Here is a 25,324-nt window from a genome sequence, read left to right on the forward strand (position 1 = left end):
AAACTCTGAAGGCACAGCAGCAACTCTAATGCTTTGATCACTTTTTCTTTCAGAGATGAAAAAGCTCTGTCATGTTTCCAGGTCAGTACCTGGGCCTAAGCAGAGCCATCACCTTGGTGCTGCTTGGCACTTGAGACTGGGACTGACAAGGGTAATTGCCAGCAGTTTGCCTTTCTTGTCCCTAACCACCTGAGTACAAAATACAAATCACAATGGTTTTAAGGAACTGGCTTTTAGGATTTCATTTAACATGTCTGAAAGGATTTTTAAGTAAGGATACTCAGTGTAAAATGCTTGTAAAACAATGTTTCCAAGATGTCAGCATCCCTTTAGATAGGCTGAGTCTGATCTTCTGCAATTGCCACGTAATTCTATCCTTCTAACATGGGATGCCCAGGTAGCTAATCAGTTTTCTAATTTGGCTGTGAGATAGCGATTTGGTGTCCTCATTAAAAGAGGATTGAAGGTAACCGAATAAAGATGAGACAGGACTCCCTGAAGATGACACTGTCCATGCAAACTGCTCTCTTGGCAACCACAATTTGAGAGGCAGAAAATATTCAGAGAAAAGGGTGGGCTGGAAAGAGGAGCAGTTGCCTGAGTACACAGATGCTAGGTTCTCTAGAGACAGAAAAAGTGGAAGATATTTGTTTTATAACATCCTTTCTTCCGTGTAAGGTTTGGCCATCCTTAAATCATTCTCATCAGAATTCCACCCAAGTATCCCACAGAACAGGCAATGAATGGGCTCAGGTGGATGCCACATCCCCATGTCCTGGAAGAATTGTTCAGCACATGCATCAGTGAGCACCACAAGAATTTTCATCCTCCAGTGCTGTCAGCCTGCTCCTTCTCATCTCTTATGGTGCAGTAGGCAAGGAAATGCCATCTTCCATGAAATCACTCGTTTGGGTTACAGAAGGAATTCTCCATCTCCATCTCAGCTCCTTGCTGCCACCTGAGCACCTTCCACAGACCCAGAGAGGCTGAAGAGCAGCAGCAGTAACACAGAGTAGGTCCACTGAATCAAACATGTCGCTGTTCAGCTTATTACAAACAAGAGGAGGCCTTCTGCTTCTGCATCCAATTTCCCCTGCCAAGTCACGATACCCTATCTGTGAAGGTACAATTAATCACTATGGAGACTGTTGCAAAGTCACCAGTTTGAGCTTAGTGTTTCAGCTGAGCACTAGACAAGAGGTGCTGGGCAGCTTTTTAGAAGGATCTTTTTTTTCATGCTGGTGTGCAGTGCCTGAAGGCAAAGGGAGGTTTTTCCTTCCCAGCTAACATAAGTGCACAGGCAGGCGTGTAGGAGGGATTTCCCGAAGCACAGGAGTCTATGTGACATGGATCAAGCCCCTGTCGCTGATGGAGGTGGTTAGAGTCAGGGCTCATTCATCAAAGGAATGGTTGGATTTGGAATTGTTTGGAGGGTCCCCCATTTTTCACACTACATAGGATTTTAACCCCACAGAAACTCTGCAGTATATGCAAATCCTCACAATGGCTTGTCGGGGGAGAGAGTTCCAAGGTAGGTCTGTGGGGGTAGGTGCAGGCAGATCTCAAGTTTCCACGTTAGGGCTGCCAGTCAGGCCTGGACCAGAGGCTGGACAGCTGTAATGGTCCAGAAAGACAAACTCTGCTGAACCAAACACTGTGTCTTTCAGCAGCTACAGCATGTCTGGGTGTGCAGCCCCTAGGAAGCAGCAAGTCCTCCCTGGTGCCAGCACACAATCTGAAATGCAAGACCATGATTGAAGAAAACACACTGGGGTGGGAGCATTCAGTTGTCACTTACAGACACAGTAAGCGAGTTACATGCTCTAATCACAGCCCCAGGCCATGTGCCAGGCCAGCTCCTCACTCAGAGGCTGGAGCACCAGCATCTCTCATCCCTCTACATATCACTGTGGGTGGGAGCAGTATGACAGTCAGACATCACTCTGCTAAGCCTTGCATGAACACATCTTGAAGCTGGGGCTACCACATACCTTAGACACGTGAATCCTTTGCTGGTGCCTCAGTACACTTAGAGACTGCACTCAGCTGTAGGTAGTTTAAAGTGTCCTTCTGCAGAGCAGACCTAAATATGTCATCCTGTCCATTTGGAAAAGAGAGCACAGCTCTGTGTTAAAAAAAAAAAAAGGAAATTTGCAGCATCCATGAGATTTGCCAGAACAGAAACAAACTGCACTGAAGCACTGGCAGCTCCTTGCTGAACTCAACAGATGACTCTGCCCCATTCCTGCCCCCTCAGCAAGTCAGCAGAGAAGGGGAATGACAATTGTGGTTAACAACTGCACAGATTTATGCAGGGAATGCTCTGTGCATTTCAGCAGGCTTGGTGGGGCTGAGTCTAGAGCCTGACAGGCACACTGTGGAATGGCAGTGATGAGTATCTGCATCCAGAGGCATTCCAGGAGGGCAAAGTAAGAATTTTTTAACCAGGTTCTGCCGATGCAAAGTCATCAGTGCAGCTCCATGTGAAACTCCCAGCACAGCTGAAGCTTCACATCCTCACCCAGTCACTGGGAAAGGACAGAGGGGTCACATCCAGATGCATCCATGGATGAAATTTTTAAATGAAATGCAGTGAAAGGGGCCCTTGGGGCATGATCATATACAGGTTTTGTAACACACAATGCAATCCACCCTGTTCTAGGGCTCTACTTTGTCCCTGTTCTATTACTGTAGATGTAAAGACACCTGATGTAGACCCTGAATAATTGCCTCCCTTCCATTTTGCAGTGGTTTCCTGATAGGACAGAGGTGCTGAAATAGCTGTCCACAATGCCACAGTGCAGTTTTGGCTATGAAATGTACCATATTTGAAGAATACCTCCCAGAGGAGATGCTGCAGAGCCCACCCTCTCCTTGTATCCAGAGGCACCTAAGCCCTTAAGGACACACATGTCTACATGTGATTTAAAGCAGCTCTGCAGCTGCACTGCCTGGGCTAGGCCTGAGCCAGTCTCTAGGCAGTCCTACTTGGCAAGGACCTTCTATTTCTGCTCACTGTCTACCCTTCATATGTTGCATCACCCCCTGAAACTGCAACGTGGATATTCCAGCTGAACTGAGCGTGGTGAAGCAACTTCTCAAAGTTTTGCTGGTTCAGCAGAGAAACTCAAAACACAGCTGCTGGAAAGGATATGGCATGCTCTTAAAAGCATCAGTTCTAGCTGTTTTCCAAGCTCTGGAAGAGGAAAGGTTATAACTAGCTTCAGCTTTAGGAAAAGTACCAGGCATATTCTCATTTTATCTAAACCCATGCTCTCAAACTTGGGCCATCTGTCACCAGCGGTGTGGTTGTCACAGTATCACAGTATCATAGTAACTAAGGTTGGAAGAGACCCCAAGGATCATCAAGTCCAACCTGTTCCAACAGACCTCACAACTAGACCATGGCACCAAGTGCCACGTCCAATCTCCCCTTGAACACCTCCAGGGACGGCGACTCCACCACCTCCCTGGGCAGCCCATTCCAATGACGAATGACTTGCCCAGTGAAGAACTTTTTCCTCCCCTGGCACAGCTTGAGACTGTGTCCCCTTGTTCTGGTGCTGGTTGCCTGGGAGAAGAGACCAACCCCCTCCTGTCTACAACCACCTTTCAGGTAGTTGTAGAGGGCAATGAGGTCACCCCTGATCCTTCTCTTCTCCAGGCTAAACAATCCCAGCTCCCTCAGCCTCTCCTCATAGGGCTTGTGCTCAAGGCTTCTCACCAGCCTTGTTGCCCTTCTCTGGACACGTTCAAGTGTCTCGATGTCCCAGAAGACCATGGTGGTTTTGCCTTGTTACATGTCCCTTGAAAATAAAAGAGTTATGCACCTATCAAAACTGGCTTAACGGAGGTCTGGGACAGCACGAGCCACTGGTGAAGCAGGAATCGCCTGTCTTTAATGCTGCAATCAGGAAATCCCCTCTGATTTTCTTATTTCTGAGCAGTTTCTAATAATTAAAAAAAAAAAAAAAGAGCTTGCACTGCTTCATTAGGAGATAAAAATAAACTCAAATTATTTAGTCTTATTTTTGCACGTGATGCTCTCCAGAGAAGGGCAATGAAGTTGGTGAGGGGTTTGGAACACAAGCCCTATGAAGAGAGGCTGAGGGAGATGGGGTTGCTTAGCCTGGAGAAGAGGAGGCTCAGGGCAGACCTTATTGCTCTCTACAGCTACCTGAAGGGAGGTTGTAGACAGGCAGGGGCTGGTCTCTTCTCCCAGGCAACCAGCACCACAACAAGAGGACACAGTCTCAAGCTGTGCCAGGGGAGCTTCAGACTGGATGTTAGGAAGAAGTTCTACATAGAAAGAGTGATTGCCCATTGGAATGTGCTGCCTGGGGAGGTGGTGGAGTCACCATCACTGGAGGTGTTTAGGAGGAGACTTGATAGGGTGCTTGGTTTAGTTGATTAGGTGGTGTTGGATGATGGGTTGGACACAATGATCTTGAAGGTCTCTTCCAACCTGGTTTTATTCTATTCTAGAAGGCATCATGCTGGACACATTGTTATGGCAGCTTTATGTTCTTAAACACTTTCACTGCTTCAGCATCAGTCTTTTCACCCGGGGCTTTGCACCCAGCTGTCTAGCCTAGATGCTGCACAGCCTCTGGCAGAGTCTCCAGGCCACAGGAATGTAAACAGCAGATTAAATTTGTGCAGATTACATTTGTTCAGATTAATTTGTGGGAGGTTTGGGCTACAAGCTTCGTTGTCTTGTCACACTTCTGACCACATGCTGGGGGAGCATGGCCCCATTCCTGACAACTGTAATGACACCTTAGCACAAACTTGCCGTGTCCTCCTTCTCTCACACAGGAGAAACAGAGATTTTCCTGCCTCTGAAGTCGTGGATGTGAAAAGTTGTGTAGGTATTACCGTGATGGTGGAGGCAGGCCCTTTGTGGAAGCCAGTACATGCAGCTTGGTGCTCTTTCACATCTGAAATCTGCCTTCACATTTAAAGAATGAAACAGGCCTTTGATTTCTGCTTATGAGCTGTCAGAAATGGTCCCACCTGGGAGCAGAGCACCTGAGCATGCAGTTCTGTAGGGTCTTGGACTGGTCACAGGAGCTGCTCTGGCCTGCTGCATGACAAACCCTCAACCCTATCCATGTGCTCCTGCCCCCTCCCTGATGAAAGAAAGTATGTGGGCTCAGGGGACCTGAAAATTACCCCAGTAAATAAGTTAATTATTTTTCAGTTGAGTCACCTTCTGAAGTCACTCCTTGGGAAGGGTCAATAAACAAGCCCCATGGTGCAAAAGGGCAGAAAGAGGTCAGCAGAGCTGGAGGAGGGTGGTTGTGAGAAGAAAGGGATAGATGGCCCAGCCACAGCCTTGGTTTTGCAAGGTTTGAGATGTGGGAGAGCTGACTCTCATCTGCTCCTTTGTCTGCCCTCTGTCTGCTCTCTGGTTTTGCTTTTCTGAGTTAATAATTAGTGTGTTGACTCTTGGAGAAAGCAAAACATGGCCATCTTTTGCTGAGATGGTTTCTGCCATGCTGAGATGGTTTCTGCCATGCTGAGATGGTTTCTGCCACGCTGAGATGGTTTCTGCCATGCTGTTGCTGCACACAACAGCAAGTAGAGGCATAGGGTTTACCCATGAATGTACATAGCAGAGTACAGACTAAAGTTGTATTTCCCAATCCAACACAAAAAACAAGCCCAAATGAGGGAACCATCCAGCAGTACATTCAGAGCCACAGATTTTATCCTGAGATGGTTTATGCTCAGCAATCTTTCCTCCTTCCCACTTAAGACACCCATCTCACTTAGCAACTTTTCCTTCAGCATTACCTGGGCTCTGTTTGCCCGCAGTTACCCTGGGGGCAGCCCAAAGTATCTCCACACCTCAGTTAAGCCCAGCTAAACAGTTCACACACCCTGTGCACAGCCCAACTAGCCACCATGCACCACCCACCACCCTCAACATCAGCTGGCAGCAGCAGCTCCTTCCCATCAAGGAGATATCCTCCTTTGCATATCCCAAGTCATACCAACCTCAATGGTCTAAGCTGCTGCTGTGTTTTATTCCCATTGAACCTGCAAATTACATTTGCTGAAGCATATCTGATGTGTCCTCTTGCTTGTGGGCTCAGACCAGTAACTGGGAGAAGGAAAACCTCTACAGGTAAGGCATGAGGGAAGGGGAAGCTTCATGGAGCTCACATTAACTTCTCCACAGGAACAATGTGGTTTGGTGTCCTGTGGCAATGACAAGCTGCCAGTGGTGGGGGAAAATGGTAAATATTGCCCCATGGAAGTTGCAGAAAAATGTGCCAGAAACCTGCTTGCTCCAACTATTTCAGTTGTGGCAAAGAGCAGGAGAGTCCCATTGAGGAACTGCCCTCCTAGGCTTGTGCTGTCAGTCTGCTTCTCTACGTCCCCCAACCCCTGCCAGTCAAGTCTCCTCCACCTTCCCTCTCATACTCAGCCAGTTCCTAGAGCTGACACCTGAAAGATCCATCCCAAAAGCCACCTTCCCCTGTAGCAGCTGCCTGATGTGGCAGGACAGAAGCTTGCTCTCTTTCCTTGCTCTCCTCTTCAAAGATGTTTGTCAAAACAGCTGTGCACATTAAAATGTTGGTTGCAACACCCACTTCACTGCTGTTTTCATACATAAAAGCTGGTTTTATAACTTGTGATTTTGCCATGTGCTTAAGTAACTAAATAAGAAGGTTTGCATTGTGCATGGGTGTTAAGAAGGTAAGCCTTAAACCCATAAGTAAAAGCCTGGGGTTTTTTTACTAATAGTCCTTGGATTCAAAGTAGAATGTAATTAATCCATAAACCATCACAGATTGGTGGCCTCCACAGAGACTGGAGAGTTAAGCACTGATTTAAGACATTTTCTGTTGGGATAGCTAACTCCTCCATTTAGAAGGCATGCTGTGAAAATGGACTTTTACATCCCTCTAAAATTGTTTTGCACTAACATTTTACTTTTTTGCTCTTTGGAAAGTCACAATCAGTAAATGTGTGAGAGACATTTTTACTGGGGGAGTTACAGCCAATGCCCCAACTGAAATATTAGGGCAAGAGATCCTCCCAGTTTTACAAACACCTTTGGGGGAGAGGAGGACACAACACACAACTTCTGCTCTGTATTACCGTTGAGGATAGCTTCCAATTTCCTCCCAAACTGCAGTGGTGTCTTCAGTGCCTGCAGGTGCTGCTTGGAGGACTTCCCACTGCTGGGTGATGATTACATGCAGTAAGATAATGTCAAAAACTTATCTTACCCTTCAAAACCTTTAGCAGGTCCAAATGCCACCCTCAGCTTTTGCTAAGCCATTTTGGGAGGGGTGTCTCTGCCACTTGTCAAACAAAATTCCTTGCTTCTGCAGCACCAGAGCCCTCAGGGCAGAGTCTTAGGGGAACTGAGCTATTAAAACAACCCAGCCTCCTCTTAAAAATCTGCCTGCTGCAGTTTTTCAAAGACTTATGGTCTGGTCCAATGTGGGTGGCTCTCACCAGGATGAACAGACCACTTTCCAGCACAAAGACCACCTGCACGTGCTTTGAAGACTTTCTGGGGGTTTGTACTCAGAGAGCTGCTCAAAGGCAGAAGCTGTAAGAACTTGTGAACCTGTCAATTACAAATCAGTATTACACCCTCAAGCCCTGTCCACATAAGTGACAGAAACATTTGAGCTGCATTAAAACAGTGCATTAGAAGTGGAGCTTGGCAACAGGCACCAAGCCCCAGCCCATAATTTCCAGCGGCTAGCACGCCTGTGTGGTTGACTGAGCAATCTCAGTGTCAGGCCTGCCCAGAAGCTTGGCACATGGAAGAGAGCTTTGCTGCACAAGCAACCATGTAATTTCTGGGCTATATGCCCTACATATATACTGCCCTGCAATAACATACATGTGGGGTGAGAAAGATCTTTCTGCTGTGGATCCAAGGTCAGTCTGCCCATCCATCTGCCAGTCTCATGAACAATGTGTGAGCCCTTCTGGCTGCTTTCAACCAAAGAGGTCTCTGAAATCTGAAATTTTCACAGATTTTATGCTGATCAGTGACCAGGCAGAAGAAACTCAGATGACTTCAGGAAACACAGGTCCAAGTCCATATGTGGGCAAGTCAGAAACTAATTGATTAGGGGAAGGTAGAGATGAGAGGAACCCCCCCCCCCCCCCCCCATTTTATCTAACAGCCTTCCCTATCCTATAAGCACTGGATAATCCTTCTGTTTCCTTCTGTGAAAGAGAAAGAGGAAAGCTCTTTTGATATAAAGCCTCTGGTGGCCTTTCTTTTGTTGTAGATTGAGTGTGTGGGCTGTAGGAGATACAAGGAATTGGGGAGTTTTTACATTGCTAGGTAGAAGACTGCTATTCATACACACATTAATAAATACATTACTTAAGTTCTGTATCTCAGCAATGCAGGAGTGTTCATTTTGGATATTAACCAAAAATTTAAAACAAGTTTAGCATCTCATCCTTAACCTGTAAACCTCTTCTTACTTTTTCTCTCTCAAGCCCTGGTATCATCAAGCAGATGCCAGTGCATGTGGCTTAGGAATCCAATGGTAAAGCAGCTTCCGTGGCAGAAAACCTGCTGCAAATAAGACACTCACTCACTTCTGCACATTTCTCTCAATGAAAAGGGATGTCTTGAAGTTGAACCCAGTTCTGGTATTCCCTATGCTATTCCTGCTTGAGACCACCTCTGATGCAAACGAGTCACATAAGCAGGAGGCATGGAGCTTGCTGAAAGGCTGTAGGAGTCACACTTAATAATGAATTTTCCACAGGGCTGCGTTTCTGCACCCGAGTGATTTGCAGCGCTCAGTTCACAGAGCTATGATAACTTTTTAATAGGAAAAACAGGCCCCAATGCTGTATCCAGCAGTTTTCTTATGCTCCAGGGAAGCTATGTGAAGGGAGAAACAAAAAAAGAAACCTGACCACCAAACATTAAAAAAAAAAACAGGGGAAAGGCAGGCAAACTTTAAACTACTGCACACAGCAGCACTGTCCCTCCATTTTCTGCTTGCTTCTTGATAAGCAAAGCTGTTATGAGCTCGGGGTGCTTCAGACAGTAAAGTTTAATTACAAATGAGCAAATAAAGGGTCACTTTTCTCTTGGGTTGGAGCTGTTCCTCACACCAGTTGTGGAAGGGGTGTTTCTGTACCACCCTAAAACTCTCTTACTACAAGAAGCAGCCCTAGACCCAACAATACACGGAAAGTTTACCCACCAACATCACACTCTGCCACTGACACAGTCTACTTGGCAGATATACAGCAAAGCTATAATGCCCACTGAGTCGTCCCTCCTCATCTTTCCTTTCTTCCATACATTAACCAGAGCCATATTGTTGGCCTGGGCAGATTTGTGCTGGGCTGTCTCCAGGGAGTGGTTGATAAACCATCTTAACTGGTACACTGGGGACTCGAAAGTCTCCTGCAAATGTGACCCAACCTTCTTGTAGCTACACACCAAAGGATTTTGCTGCAAAGATCAACTGATGTTAAGCATGAGAGCAACCACTACTTCTAGGATTTGTAAACCTGGATATTTAGTATTTATCAGCATATTTACAGGACAAGTAAACCAACCAACACCTTTAACAACAGAAGCTGGTATGTATACCTTGTCTTGCTAAATAAATTTGGCACCTATTCTTTTACAGGTAGAAGAGCCTAAACAAAATCACTTTATCACTGTGGCTCCAGAACTGAGGTCCAGTGACCACTTCATTTGCTAAACCCTCTTTAAGTGCTTCACTGTTCCTCCACTGACTGCACTCCTCCAGGCTCTGGAATGGGCTGCCCAGGGAGGTGGTGGAGTCACCGTCCCTGGAGGTGTTCAAGAGGGGATTGGACATGGCACTTGGTGCCATGGTCTAGTCATGAAGTCTGTGGTGACAGGTTGGACTCGGTGATCTTTGGGGGTCTCTTCCAACCTTGGTGATACTGTGATAAACAGTAGCTCAGAAAAGCCCCATAGAGCCATGGTGCTTCCCTCCTGCACCCAAGGCACAGCAGCACTTTTTCTGCAGTACCCAATCTGAAGCATAAGGTGTATTTTCAAATCAAAGAGGTTCATTATAGGCTTAATGCCAAGACTACTGCAAACTCCAGAAAAAGACCTCAGCTGATTTTAGAGGTCTCTGGATCAGCTGATCTAGGAAACACCTTTAGACAAAGGCAAGAGGAAGAAGGAACAGTACTTCTAAGACTGGGATCACCAAGAATGGTCCAACTGAAGCTGCAAGGCTGCCTAGGAGTTTGCATGGCAGTGCTAAGCTTAGCAAAGGTAAGATTAGTCCCTGCAAGTCCCTGCAACTTGAAGACATTAACTCCAGAGATTCAGAAAGCTGATCAGCAAATGCTTTTTGTTTGTATCAGGCTGACTTCCTATGGCTGCCTAAAAGCTGGGTTCTCATCTAAACCAGCCAACCCTATTCCCTCCCTTGTATCTGGATACAGCTATGCCTTGCTGAGGAGCAACTAATTACCCTCATTTTGGACCTCTGTTTTAAGGTGGGATAAACTGGAGATCCCTATCAGCCTTCATGGGTGCCAAACAGAGGTTGGGTAATGACCAGAGACTAGAGGCACAACTTGCAGTAGGCTAATATTAAGCAAGGGAAATCCCACCTTCTACCTTTTAGCTCACTCAGAGTTTATAGGCAAAGTCAGCAGCCAGATTCAAAGGGATAATCTTTAATGGGTAAAGGTGAAGGTGCTGGTAATTGTCTTGTCACCTCACCCTCTTGCTGGGTGTTTTTGTACTTAGATAATCCTTGCTACATAGAGACCTGGCAAAGTCAGCAATTCATGGCAATCTTGTTCAAAAAGTACATGTATTTAATAATTATAACAAACACAACCTTTTCACCCCAGAATTGTCGCTACTGTGTTTCAGAAAGTCCCTTTTATGGTCATTGCAGTTTGTACATAGCTACTGTCTAAGCTGGGCACATGTTTATGTTTTAGCATTGTTGTACTCATATGTCCTCTATAAATATAATAAAAGATTTAACCAACATTTCTGCTTTCATTCTGATCCTTACACCTAGTTACTGGGTTTTCACAAAAAAAAAAACCCAAAAACATGTCTCTTTCCTGCCTCCTCCAACCTTTTATTGGGTTCCAGGTAAACCTGAGTTTGTAATTCAAGTCAGTATCTGCCATCTGTTCAGGTACACTGCACGCAAAGATGAGATTTCAGCGGTCCCCGCTCCCTACCGTTGCAGTGCAAACATGTTCTTAGCATGAAGAAAAAGAAAAGGCTTCAATGTTTCTAAACAAAAGGAACAGCTAACATGGGCCCCTGGGATGCACAGCTGCTCTATACAGACAAGAGATGATGTTTTTCAATCCAAAAATGAGTACAACTATTTCAAGGCTGTTTTCCTTATAATATTGGGATTTTTATGTATATTATTTTACAGGTAGCTTAACTACCCCAGAGGGAGGTGTCCTCAATAAACCAAAGAGACGCATTAAGAACTCCTCTGTACTGAACTGATGGGCAGCTTCAGTGCTGAGGTGAAGGATGAGAAGGGCACTCTGGGCATTCACACTCTGTTGGTTTTGCCTGCAAATATTCAAAATCCTGGACAGCCCAGTTACCTGTTCTGTCAGTATTTGGATTAATGTTCAATTTCTGAGGTGAGGTCTGTGCTGTGCTGAGAATCAGGAACATGCATCCAGCTAAGGGCTCCGATGGAAGCCTTCTCTCCTGCCTCTGCTGGCTCACCTCCCCACATCCCTGTGTACATCTCTCATGAAAGTGGAAGGAAAGCTTCTAAAACAGGGGTAACTCTCAACATCTCCACAGACACCAAATCAATGGGGCCATAGAACTGTTTGCAAAAACCTTGATGAGAATAGGGCTCGGATTCTTACTGATGGTTTTGAGGAACGACACCCATCTTGTGACAAGAAGGAGATGACAGTGTTTCTGCTGCCTGGATTTTGAAATGACATGAAGTAGCAGCGAGGCACACGGGGGTCAGGGCTGCCTGCTTTGGAGCCAGACTGGCAGAAGCTTTGTTGAGGTGCCCCATACACACAAACACACATGCAAGCGCCATCCAGACAAAAAGGAAAAGAGAAGCCTTTAGATAAACATTCTAATTTATAGGAAATAGTTTGAACTCAAAAACAGAACCAAAAAGATGTTGCCAACCTCTCAGATGTGTCATTTACATAGAAAAACAAAACAGGTATGCTGATCATGGTGCCTTTTAAGAAAGTTAATCTTTACCCCTCATAACAATACTGAATTTTTGGTAACCACTGCATCACCACTCTTGCAGTATAAAACGGCACTGGTACAGGTTCAGGTGTCCTTTAGTATTTTTTTTCAGTTCACTGCAGTCTTTTAAATTCACTGTAGTCTCTCAGAAAAGCCTTCAGGTGCACCCAGTGCTGCCTTGCTGTAACAGGTTAATGCCATCCTGCACGTAGGTGTGCCATGAAACTGGTATGGCTGCGAACATCACCGGTGAGTGGATTGTTTAAACATGGCATGTTGCAGTCTGGATCAGTGTTTGAAGCATCTGCTTGCAGATCTATCATATGAAAGGAACAGGCCTCTAGTGCAGTGGATTTCCACGTGATGAAACTTGCTTTTAAATAATCGTGTTTCTTCTGAGTGACATCATTAAATCATAATTTTCTTTAGGAAAGAAAAATTCCATTATTAGCTACTTTATGTAATTAACTGTAAAATCTGCTTTGACTTCCAATCCTCCCACTTTTTCCGAATGTTTAGAACCCTCATGTCTTTGTTCAAGCTTCTGCCAGCTTCATCTTCTTGGCAGTACTTCTTAGCAAGTAGACTTTGGAGGCAGTATCTTGAATTTTTCCACTTGTCTAGCCACGTGAACAATGCCTGTAGCAACACCACAGTACCGTGTGGCAGAGGCAGATGGAGCACAGGCAGTCTTACCACAGATCCTGGATGAGATTGGCATCCATGGCACCACACAGATTACCTTGATGAATCAAGCCATTAATGCCCACTGCTCTCCCAATCAACCTTACTGCAATACTAGATGAGAACAGTGAAAATACATATTCACATAGCTCTGCCAAGACATGTTTTAGTGTACAGTTACGATGCCGGATGCTAGTGTTTCTTAAAAGCACAAGTAGAGCCCTTCCCTTTCTACTGTAATATGTAGGACAATGCCTTCCTTACAAGCAGACCTCTGACTTTCTATGTTGGACGATTGTAGCATATTACATTGTGACAGTAACATGCCTGTGGCTTTCCCTTTTTGTTAGAAGTAAAAAGGTCAGGTTCGAGAGAACAGCAGTGCAAATCCCAGGACGTCAGACTAACACTGGCCGCTGACAGCATCTGCTGCATTGAAGGAAATCTGCGTGGGGCTCATCTGCTGCAGCTGAGGCATCCTGGCTTCCAGCGGCTTGTCACTCGCCGACTGCATTGTCTGGTTCCTCTTCCGCAGCATCTGTCCGATCCCCATCATGGGGAATCTGCCTCTGCTTTTAACACAGTTAGGGCTGCCCAAGGGGTTGTTGGAAACCAGCTGAGTAGGGGACACTGCTTCTTCTTTCGCCGGATATGCTTTTTCTTCGTATGTGAAAGAGACTTGGTTGGGGTGGACGGGGGACGCACTTCCTGGCTGAAAAAGTGGGGACAGTGTCCTTTCACTTGAGCTTTTGTAAGGGAAATTCATTGGTGAGCCTAAAATTCTGTACTGGTGAGAGGGGGAAACCTGGTCTATCTGGTCCTCTCTGTCAACCGACTCAAAGGAGTGCACAATATTCAGGATGAGAGGAGAGTCCTTTCCCCGGCCCCCAATCCGGGCTGGCTCCTGCTGTGGAGACTCCTGCCTCTTGAGGAGCCGAGGGGTTCTAGGGGGCGGCTGTTGGACTTCAAGGTACTCCAGGGAGCTGGAAGTGACGCAGCCCGTCTTGGTCGCCAGGGGTTCATGGAAAGGGCTTACCCCACCGCTAGAGTCTGCAAAGCAATCAGAAAAGGAACCAGAAGAGCAGACTGCAGTTAATAGCACTGTAAGCCTTCTACGGCTTACAGCAGACAACCTCCAACATCACCTTAAAAGATTTTAGAAGACCATAATAAATGCACTAAGTAAAACAAATGGCTTTGGAGATACACTCAGAACCTAATTCCCTGACACTCATTTGATACTTACATTGTTGTTTCAGGGGTAATTCATCTGCCACTTTCACCAAAGGCAGGAAGAGTGCTTAAAGTGAGTTAGACAATACATGAAATGGAAAACCATAGATGTCTTCAGCTGTTTGTATTAATTATATCCTCTAAGGCTGTATCTGAGAAATCTCACATCCCTCCTTTCCTAGCACAACCTTGCATGGTTTTACCTGGGTTTGTGTACTGTATACACTGACATACCTAGAGATGCAGGGGACGGCAGTGAGCTAGTCCCTAATAGCTTTACTTGCATTTTGGAACAAAACCCGTTCTTGGTTTCACACATGTAAATAGGGAGTAGCTGCACCAGCCAGATTCAGGCTGTTACAGTTGGATTGACTTTAGTGAGCATCTTCCCTCCCCACCAGAACCGAATATAAATGGAACAATCTTTGCAGGATTTGTCCCAGTAAACCAAACCAGCTTGTGCCTTTGATTTCTACAGGATGCTGGCACTTGCTTATACCAAGCTAGTCTCAGGAAAACACGCTTTGCTGCCTTTATGGAAAGCCTTCTTTGCTAGGTTCGCCTTAATAGAAAGCGTAGTAGACCAGCAGTTAATCACTGTCCCCACGTTCCCTCAGCCTCAAACCATCTGAAAGGGATGTAAAATAATTTAGGTCTGCCAGCCTTCGGGTCACAGCCACAAATCTCACATGGGCTTCTTTTGAAAGGGATGGTCTCAGCAGGGGTTGAAACCTGAATGGATATATAAGATAAACTCACTTGCAGACAGAGTTGCCTGGGAAAAGGAGACCGGGTTTAATCTGACTAGTTTCTTTCTAACACTGGTCAAAATCACGTGAGCACTTCCTTTAAGAAGTGTCAAAACATGGTTTCCAGAAATGCTTTCGCTGAGACGTGAATTATTTTCACATTTCAGCTCAAAAAGGCAGGGAGAAACCTAAACAGGGAAAAAACCTAACTAGGTTTCATTCCCCTTGTGCCTCCCTCCCCAAAGTAACAACAAATCTGAACAAAATGAGCATTTAAACATCATTTTTACCAAAAACTATGGCCCATTTCTGACCAGTAGACTACTGCTACATTGCAGCAGAGGTGCCTGTGCTTGACATTTTTGGACACCATTTTGACTTTTTTTTTTTAAAGCAGAAAACATCAAATGATAAATTATCAAGTCACAAGAAAGAGCATAAACCCACGTTCCAAACAACTCGCTCACATCTGTCAGAAAACAGTAAACATTTGACATTATCACATTTCCTCCCCCTGCTCCATAGTCAACTCCTCTCATTTACTTCCTTCATTAAACAGCTGGTTGCATCGCCTTCCTGCTCCTCAATATATTCTGTCTTCTTGTGCACCACTGATGCCCTGTTTTCCCCACTGACTCCCCTTTTCCTCCATTCCTTTCCTCTGCCTCCTTTTGAGAGCACCTCTCTCCCACTCCTCCCAGGCTGCCTCCTGCTCTGCTCTCCTCTAGCTGTTCTGTCTTTTCCTTTCCCTGTTAATGCTTTTCCTCCTCCTTTTGCTGCCTATAATTTGTTGAGGTTGACAGTCCTATCTGCATTTCCCTCTTGGTTGCCTACTTCCCCTTACTCCCTGTGGCAGTTTTAGGCTGATGCCCAGGAAATTTTCCACAGATCTTGAGTAGAAAGTGGTAGAATGTAAATAAATTACCACTGGATGCAAAAGAAAAGTAACTGTAAGATCTACATAATTGCATCAGGCTGATAACTAACATAAAGTTAGTTGTATAAACTATTTCTGTCTCTTTTTCAGCTCTTTGCTTTAGCTGATACTAGCTGGTGCCTTCTGCTTGGCTGTTGCTGACCTTGGCTGCATTCTTCTTGTGGCTAAGTACTAACAAGTTACTCTCTGCTCTTCTCTTTCTCTTTTCCCTCGTATGGGGCAGATGGCAGGGGGAGGGGGAAGTTGTTGGTAAACCCCTGGTTTTGTCCAGGAGGGTTCTTGTGTTGTTTATAAAATGTAAATACATGTAAATATTGTGTATTTTGTACATATTCATTGCATTTCATATTTCTGGATTGTAGTTTTGCTTGTAAATATAGCTTCATTTGCTTCCATCCCACTGAGCCAGTCTGGCAATTTTATTTTGGGGGGTAACTCTTTCAAATCAGTTGGGGGCTAATTTCAACCCACCACACTCCCTCATCAGTTGCTGCCCACTGCTCCTCCCAGGGATGCCACCATTACCAGCACTCAACTCAGGGTCAGGGATTTCCTCCTGTGCTGCCCCTTAGTTCCCTCCTAGGAAAACACATTCGTTCGCAGATCACAGAATTGTTGGTAGGAAGAAGCTTGTCTACTACCAGCTTTGGTTTGTCAGTGATCTGGGGTGGGTGTTGATGCTTTCAAAGCACCAGTGTGAAGTGCAGATGATTTTGTATAAGTACATATAAATAGGGAAAGAAAGCTTTTTTTAAAACAGTGGGGATTCTGTCAAATAAAAAGCGAAGTAGAAGCGAGGCTTCATGACTGCTGAACATCATCATGGTTTCCTCACAACGTTTCATTCAATGTTTGACTACATTACCCAGTCCTCTTTCACACGCCACCTCCAGAGCAGACACTGAACGCAAGCCCACGACTATTTACCAACACACACAAAGCACAGCGGACGCTCTCATTAATGCTGCACATGCCCAAACATGCACATGCACACAGGACACACCACTGGTAATTGCTCCCACTGACCTTTCTCTGGACCTCCAGCCTTGGTGACTTTCCGGTCTTTCAGCAGAGCCTTGGTGTTCTGTATCTGTGAGATAAGACAGGAAGAAGGCTGTCTATATGAAACTGGACTTTTCTCAGTTTTCTTTGGGAGCTGACGGTGAAGAATCTCCCCTTTCTTTTCTTGCTCTTTGAGTTTTTTGTCCTTTAAGTTGTAAAACAAACAAGAACAATTTGGTTTACTTAAGGGAGGTTTAAATGACCCCCAGACTTACAAGCACACCGCTTACCGGAGCCAAATTAAAAACTATACATTTACAAGGAATAAAAAGTAACTAAATCTTCCATGTCTCATTTTCCCCTGATCTGTCTGACATGATTTCATGGCTCCCATCTGCTTTGACACTCAGGCAGTGTGAAAGCTGGTTTTGGAAAATTTAAGGAAAAGGAAAGCTTCCTCCTCTGGGGCCATTTGTGCTAGGAGGCCTCGCTGGAGCAAGTAGATGCAGGTTCATGTTACTTCATATCTGAAACTTGCCTCCCTGTTTAGACATTGAAAAAAGGTCTTTGATTTCCCTTTATTACACTTCCTCTGGCATTTGGGGGGGAAAAAAAAAGAGATTTAAAGAAGTTTAAGCTCTTTGAGTCATTCCTGTTCTGTCCAAACAAGATCTGGAGGAATATGGCTCTCACTTTTATGGCATCTCTGCAACGGCACAAGTTGTGGAGGGTGAGAACTCAATCCTTCACTGAACCCAAACTCCTTTCTGTGACAGGGAAGGCAGCTGAAGGTGGGATTACAAGTACATACATCCTAAGAGACAGGCTGGATCTCCAGTGAGGACAGAGGTAAAACACAACCTGGGAGTGGTATCCAAGAGAGGATAGCCGATTTTCAAAGCACAGTTTCACAGTGCAAATTTATGGTATCTTTTTTCAACATGAAGCCCTAGATTCTTCAAGCTTCCTAACACTCTTCACCAGCCACAGATTTCAGGGGCAACCAAAAGTCTTATTTTTTTCAGGTATCAGATTTGTGGCCCATGTTTTGCTATCCCTCAAAGACTTCAAGAATCTCTCACCTTTCTGGAACTAACCTGCATTGCCTAGTTTTAGATGTCAGTCTCGAAGAAGAGAGGCTTTTGTTTTGGTTGCTTTAGGGTAGTTTCTTGAGAGGGGCATATATGTGACATTCTGTGTGTGGTTTTAATTCTCATTTAAGCAACATGTTTCACTGTGTCTCACACTGCAAGTCTTTTTTTTTCAATGCAGGGAGGTTTCTTTCATCCAGTTATGTGCTGAGGCCCACATTTTGTCTGATTATGCATTGCCAAAGGGCAATGTCAAAGGACACAATTTTGATGATTTTCTATTGATAGTTCATTGCCATGAAGTCTAGCAAATCCCTAAAAAGCAAAGTAACATGCATATATATATGAGAAGGGGAGAGAAAGACAGGAGATAACTTGGGTTCTCTTGGGCCACTACGCAGCTCTAGAAACATAAGACACCTGAGAGGAAAATAACTGGACCACGCTTGTTATGATCACTCCCAGCTCAGACAGAATCCAGCCCCCCACACAGAGGGTGTGTGGGCAGTGCTAGGTTCATTAAACTTTGACTTTTCAGAAGTTATGGAGTTGGAAGGAAGAGCTCCAGTGAGTTGTGAACTAGGATTTTTAGTTCTATTACAGAAGTGATTAGGTGACGTGGAAGAGTGAGAAGCAAAGACCCTCTCTGAGCTTTTCACCTCATGTTCACCTCAGTCTCCCTTTGGCCTTGTCTCCATCCATACCTTAGCCCCTCCAGTCCCCTCCTTCAGCTGGCTTTAGCTAGCTTCCATAGAAACAAACTAATGCATTAAGAAGCCCTCATCACTTTGGTGGGGGGTGATACCTCTTTGTCCACCTGATGTCTTTGCCTTTAGAGGCTGTAAATACCGCTGGAACTGAGCATTTATTCCTCCCTGCACATGCTGTACTTGGAACAACAGAACATCTGATCAGTACTGGGCACTGTCTTGGTGAGCAGTCACTACCGACAATGAGGAAGAAGAGTAACAGCAACAATAGCAGTAGTGATGATGATGATGATAATAATGCTGTGTGAATAACATCCTGTGACAAGAGTCATTGCAGCTGTACAGTTAATTTTGGTCCTACCACACTACATTTCTTCTCAAGGCTCTGAAACTCTGCTGCCAAGTTCAGCAGAGATTGGGCTCTACCGAGTATCTTATTTTAAAGGTACTTGTGAGGATGAGACTCAGTGGTGACTATATTAAGCCTAAAGGAGCTGATCAAGATTGTTAGCAGCTTTCTGCTATTTTGGATAGGTGAGGAAAGACTTTGCATGTTGGTTGCTGCAGCATCTGTCAGAATGCAGGACATTCCAACGCTGCAATATTTTTAGCCTAATGGTGGAAGAGTCAAGCCAGAGCTCACCTGTTGAGTGCTCCTGACTTTGCCTTCATACTGCTGTTATGTTTTCTAAGAAACAGCAACAGAGTCATTCTATATAATTAAAGCACCCATGAAAAAGAAAGATTACATATCCAGTGTTAGCAATTAATTAGTTTACCCTGGAACAACATTGCAAATAGTCTCCTAAGTATTTTTAAAACCTATTAACATTGTGTCTCGTAGGCTACGGCTGTGAGAGGGGAAATGACTAAAATCCTAACTCCCAACAGGGAGTTTTAAAAGTTTGCTCTTCAGTGTACCATGTACAGCCATGTAATGGCATGCTGTCACACAATGCTGGACTTGTACCAGTATGTTACACTCGAATAGGTTTGGCATTACATCATCATCTGCTATTTCCTGTCCTGACCTCAACCCTAAAACCTACTCTGAGTCCCAGATGTGGATCTGGAAGGAAGATAAAGGATATTTGCCTTGGCCATGTCTGAAATGGTGGTAGGACAACAACACAAGTTCCTAAAAATTGCAAATTCCCTGAGTTTGAGCCCACTAGCTGCCCTGTGGGAGGAACATATCACCAGTGCTGGCTCTCTGGATTAGCTGGAGAGACAGCTACTCATCACCTGAGGCCTCTTCACAAAAACAGAGGGATGGAGAGAGAGATAGACTGTTGCCTTTGTCCCTCCTCCCTGCACTGCCAATCCACCCTGAGCTCTAAAATGAAATCAGTCTGCAAAACAGCCTGCAAACAGCAGCCCCTGGCACCCTCAGCCTTGCCACAGTGATCCCACCATCTCAGGTTAGGAAACTTAATGGAGAAGAAGGGCTGGGCATGACCACTGCTCATGTGCCCTACTGCCAGTCCCAGCAGCAGGCAGTGCTGCAGGCAAGCAGCCCCAGCATGAGGCAGTCCTTATTTCACATAACAGTAGTGAGGTGGAAGAAATTCATCTGGCTGATGCAGCTGAAGCTGACCAACTCTCTCCTTGCTATTCCCATGGCAACACACAGCACAGCCACATTCTCTATGTAGTGTCCGCCTAGGAATCAGTGCTGCCCAGTTTCCCCTTGGAAATGGGATGTGAAAAAGGGACTCTATCCACAGCTCATGAATCTGCCTAAGATTATGAAGCCTGCATTCCTGAGTCCTGGTGGTACTCCATGATTCCAGCAGCACAAGCTATATACTACCAGGGCTGTGTCTCTGTCCACACGAAGGCATTTTAGGAGAAGTGTCTATCACAGTTACAAACAGCAGCATCCATGGGTCTGTATTCACCCATGTGTGCTGCTGTAACCGTCCTGGTACACTGAGGGCAATGTAATCCCATTGTGTAAATATAGATAAAGTGATATAAAACATGCTCTATACTCAGCTATGCTTGTGCAGCAAGAGAACATACTGTATCATAGTTGCAGTGTCTGAACTGTGATTGCAGCAAGGTAACTATTTCAAGAAAAAAACTACACCCCCTCATCCTCTAAATAGCTACACTGGGCCTAACTCTGAGTGCAAGAAAGGCTTTGGAGGGAGCCTTTATCCCTAAGCATGTGTACAAATTGAACTCGGGTCACCCGGTGGACCTACTATTAGTTTCCAGTTATCTTTAGGGAAGTCAAACACTGGGTTCCCTCTAGGGCTGCAGAAATTTCAGGGCCCACAACCAAACCAGACCATGCATTTCTCTCTCAACTACCTGCCCTGCACGGGGCAGGTACACAGAAGCTGTAAGCTAATGCTTTCACAGCAGGCAAAGCTGTCTGTGGCTTTCTGTATCTGCACAGAGAAGCGACACCAGCAGCTGGTGTAAGCTGGCCCAGAGAGCATGAGGATGCACTATGCAACATCTGCAGCATTCACCTCCAAGTACTTGCCTGTGGTTCCAGGGGAAGGGTGCCCTGCAACAGCTTGAAGTAAGCCCTCAAAGAGCATTTTGAAATATATTAATTGAGTCTACCCACTTCTGATGCAGTTTAAGGAAGGTGCTGCTTGTTGATTTATGTCAGTAAAGAATGGTGAGTACTTTGCCCTGATATTTCCATCTGTCTTACAGTTCAATTTGTCTTGCAGACAGCCTTTAAAATAAACAAAGCCAGACATGATATAAATTGGTTCTGTAATTAGATCACCAATCCAGTGCTGAAGAATAGCATTTGAAACAGGTGGACTCGTCCAGAATATTGTCTTTTGTGTTGGTAGGTAAGACTTAGACAGCTTGTATTATTACTCTTCTAATTCAAGAGCTTGCAAAGGATCAGCCAGGGAAGAAAAATCCACCTGTGAGAAGACTCTTAGTACCTTACATATATTCTTTTAATGCAAACTACCTTCTCTGTTTGCAGACAAAAAGACTGGAGACCAACAGATCAAAAGGTAACCTGGTTATATCTTTCCTCTGGCCAAGGAAAGTCCAGTGGGCTAGCTCTGCACCATTTCTGCTAAGAAGCAAAAAAATCCTAACCTGGACGGAGTTTTGTGCTAATACAGTTTCACTGTTTCTAGTAGTCAAGCCAGGGTTGGGCCAGCACACCAGCAGTGCCAGGTGACTGGGGAGGGTCACACTGAGCAGAGAGCTGTCTTGTACCACCAAGGTCTTGAGAGTCAAGGCAACACAGTTATGGTCATTTTACAACACCAGCAACTCACACCCCAGAATGAAACTACGGAGCCCATTGAAGAAGTTTGCATTATTTTGCCAAATAGAACATTTAAACCTTTCATTTTCTTCATGAAAACTGAAAGTCACTTTTACACTTCCACTGTAGGGACCTGCTGTTTGCTCTTTCACAAGGAAATTGAAAGTATTATTTGTCCTGCACAGGCAAGACCACAGGCCTTTTTTTGACTCCCCAGGTCCAGCAACCCATTGCCAAAGATCCTCAAATGCAGTCTGCTTTCAAAGTACCTTAAAGAGCTTTCATGAGCTTTACCTCATAGGAGTCTTTATTTGCCTTGTATTTTTCTATCTGGTATATCTGGTTCTTGTGGCAAATACTGTCCTGGCCTTCAGACTTCTGTGAAGAGAAAAGCACAGCAAAATAGTGCAAGATGGTTAGACAAAACTATTTTTCAGTTTCTGTTTACTGGACCATATCCACTTGGCATTCAGTGCAAAAGCATCACCTTACAGAGATGGTGGATTTTATTGACGGCATCATCACTAACACAAGTTTGCTGAAAGAACCGAGAAAAGAACAAAACCTAAGAAGTAGTTGTCAGATTGGAAGGCTGTTTGGGGTAATTTCTTTAAGAAGTAAACACCTTAAGAAGAAAACTCCACACAACCCACCACCCTCTTGCCTGTGCAGTCACATAGAAGCCTGCACATCCCATGCTCGCCAGACCACAGACAGCTGTGCGGAGAGGCCAAGGGAAGAGAGCACGTAGCTTGTCTCTGTGTGCCGCACCCATACTAGCAGTTCAGCAAGTAACACACAAAATGTGGCCTCAGACCTCAGCTCCCCAGGTTGTACAAAGGGTGATGTGTAGCAGCAGCAAACTGCTGTGCAAAACCCATCAGCAGTTTGACCCCCAAGCCATAGTCCGGAGCCAGGAAGGTTGGCAGAAGGAGACTTTAAATTCACGTTCTCTCTCACCTAAAACCTTCAGCTATGTTTCCACTTAAAAACTAAATACAATCTTAATAGCTGTTAAGATTCCCTGAATCAAATTACACTGTCTTATTCATATCTGAAGTGGCAGAATTATCACAACATACGGACACAGTACACCACAAGTCACAATTAAGGTCCTGCATAGCAACAGTTTGCTGTCTACAGGATAACTGCCTAGCTGGAGGGGATCTCCTATGGGAAAAGGGACTCATGAGACATAAAGCCTACCAGCAATTATTTCTGCAACCTGGGGAATTCTTAACTGAAACTATATTAGTTTGCAAGGAATACTTCTCCTTCATGGTTACTGCTTACACATTTAGAAAGAGAAAACCCCCTCAGGTAAAGCCTTGAGATCAAACGCCAGCAATCAGGGAAACTTTGAGCACTTTTTTCACCCTCCTCACCCACTTGTCCAAAGAATCAGCATCAAAGCAGTACTTACCCTAAGGCTTGCCAAGTAGCGCTCCAGCTTCTTATTAAGTAGAAAGTAGATTGCAAGCGTGTGACTTGCCCTGTTGGAGAGCACGGTGTTGATGACATCGCTGTTCTTGTAGCCAAGCTTCTCAGTCATATGGAGCAGCACGCTTTGGCTGAGGTCCTCAAGGTGAATCCTGTACAAAGGGAGAAGCAGAGCATGCCATTTGCATTGTCCTCCCAGCAGCAGAGCCTTGCCAGCCACAAGGGACATGGCAGAGTGTAAAGAGGAGACCTGAAAGGCCCAGTAAGATGGGAGCGATTAGCTCACTCCTCCCAGGAGGAGGCATGAAAGGGGTAGGCTATTCAGGAACCAGGAACGGGAAGTCGTGATAGCTAAACAAATAGCACTTGTCCCACCATGTCCTGACGTGAAATGGAACCATGATGCTCAGAATACTGCTGTTTGTTACCCTACTTCTGACCAGTGAACACTGTCAAGATCATCCTGCTGGTTTTGAAGGAAAAGAGGCAAAATCCAACTCAGGTAGCTACACCTGACTTTCTAAAACGTGCCTTGTAATCACACACCACTGCATCCAGTTTCAGCCCTTACCTATCTGGATGAGAGAATTGAGTGCACCCTCAGTAAGTTTGTAGATTACACTAAAGTGGGTGGGAGTCTTGATCTGCTTGAAGTTAGAATGGCTCTGCAGAGTTATCTGGACAGAGTGGATCAATGAGCAGAGGTCAGTTGTATGAGGTTTAACAAGGTCAAATGCCAGGTCATGCACTTGGGTCACAACGACCCCATGCAGTGCTATAGGTTTGGGGAAGAATGGCTGAGGGAACTGGGGTGGTTTAGTGTCAAGAAGAGGAGACTGAAGGGAGACATTACTGCTCTCTACAACTGCCTCAAAAGAGGTTGTAATGAGGTAGGGGTTGGTCTCTTTCCCTAGTATCAAGTGATAAAATTAGATGAAACAGACTGAAATTGTGCCAAAAGAGGTTTAGATAGGACATCAGGAAAGATTTCTTTACTGAAAGAGTGGTCAGACATTGGAATGGGCTGCCCAGGGAGATGGTGGAGTCATCATCCGTGGGGATGCTCAAAGAACACATGGACATGACACTTTGGGACATGGCTTAATGGCAATGGTAGTGTTAGGTTGATGGTAGGACTTCAAGATCTTGGAGCTTTTCTCCAAACAGAACAATTCTATGATTCTATAATATCAAGCCTAACATCTGGCTAAGGCAACCTGGGGGAGCTTAGGTTGTGAGCTTTTTTATAACCTGCCCTTCCCCTTCAAACAGACCATTCTCCACCTGCTGTACCACTCCTGCCCTGCTGTCCCTCTGTGCTGTGCACCTATGATGCGAGAAATGCCCAGACTGCAGGTTGGGTCTGACACGAAGGACTTAGACAAGATACAAAACGTAGTCTGGAAAATCTCAGATAACTCTTTTCCTTTATTCAGCATGCTTATTAACATTCATCTGAAGCTAAGGAATGCTTGGGGTTGGAGTTTTTTTTAAGTTCAAAAGCAAAACTCATCTTGGCCGTTGCACATGAAAGCATCTGGACAGCAAAAGAAATTCAGGCAATTTCCACTTGAAGTGCTCAACAAAATGGGAAAATTTTGCTTGCCTTTGGGGAGTTTATTTAATAAAAGCAAGTGTATAAAAAGCCTGGGAGAGTATGTTCCTGGAAATGCAGTTTTTGCTATTCCCCCAACTTATCTCTGTGCTCTCCCTTTTCCTAACATGATCCTATTTTGGGAACAACGTGTGTTACCCTCAAAATGGTGGAAGAGCACTGCAAGAACACAGCACAGCTGCTTGCCTGAGTTGATTAAGAGAGGAAATGATTCTCTGAAAATTCAGGAGCAGATTTTTCAGAACTATTTCAATACACCTTACCCACATCTGCACACTAACAAAAACTTGGAGGAAACTCTGTCAAAGCTAACTCTAGTGGCACTTTCTGAGGCAAGCTCGAAATGAGTCAGGCCACGTCTGTGAATAGTTCAAATTTTATGGA

General features: G+C 45.0%; 1 protein-coding gene across 2 annotated transcripts in view; it reads right to left on the bottom strand.

Annotated features, from left to right (window-relative positions):
* Window positions 1-11,925: 11,925 nt before the first annotated feature.
* HUNK (hormonally up-regulated Neu-associated kinase) overlaps window positions 11,926-25,324 on the bottom strand; it is a 67,267-nt gene continuing 53,868 nt past the window's right edge. The window contains exons 7-10 of one of the 2 annotated variants that reach the window (XM_054165981.1): window positions 23,309-23,477; window positions 22,180-22,263; window positions 16,850-16,913; window positions 11,926-13,954 (exon numbers count right to left, since the gene is read on the bottom strand). In XM_054165981.1, coding sequence (XP_054021956.1) covers window positions 13,308-13,954; window positions 16,850-16,913; window positions 22,180-22,263; window positions 23,309-23,477 — 964 coding nt within the window. In that variant the 3' untranslated portion in view covers window positions 11,926-13,307. Of the gene's footprint in view, window positions 13,955-16,849; window positions 17,031-22,179; window positions 22,264-23,308; window positions 23,478-25,324 lie in introns of both variants that reach the window. The other variant, XM_054165980.1, reaches the window with a different exon arrangement.

Source organism: Dryobates pubescens, chromosome 12 (genome assembly GCF_014839835.1).
Source record: "Dryobates pubescens isolate bDryPub1 chromosome 12, bDryPub1.pri, whole genome shotgun sequence".
NCBI classification, from domain to species: domain Eukaryota; kingdom Metazoa; phylum Chordata; class Aves; order Piciformes; family Picidae; genus Dryobates; species Dryobates pubescens.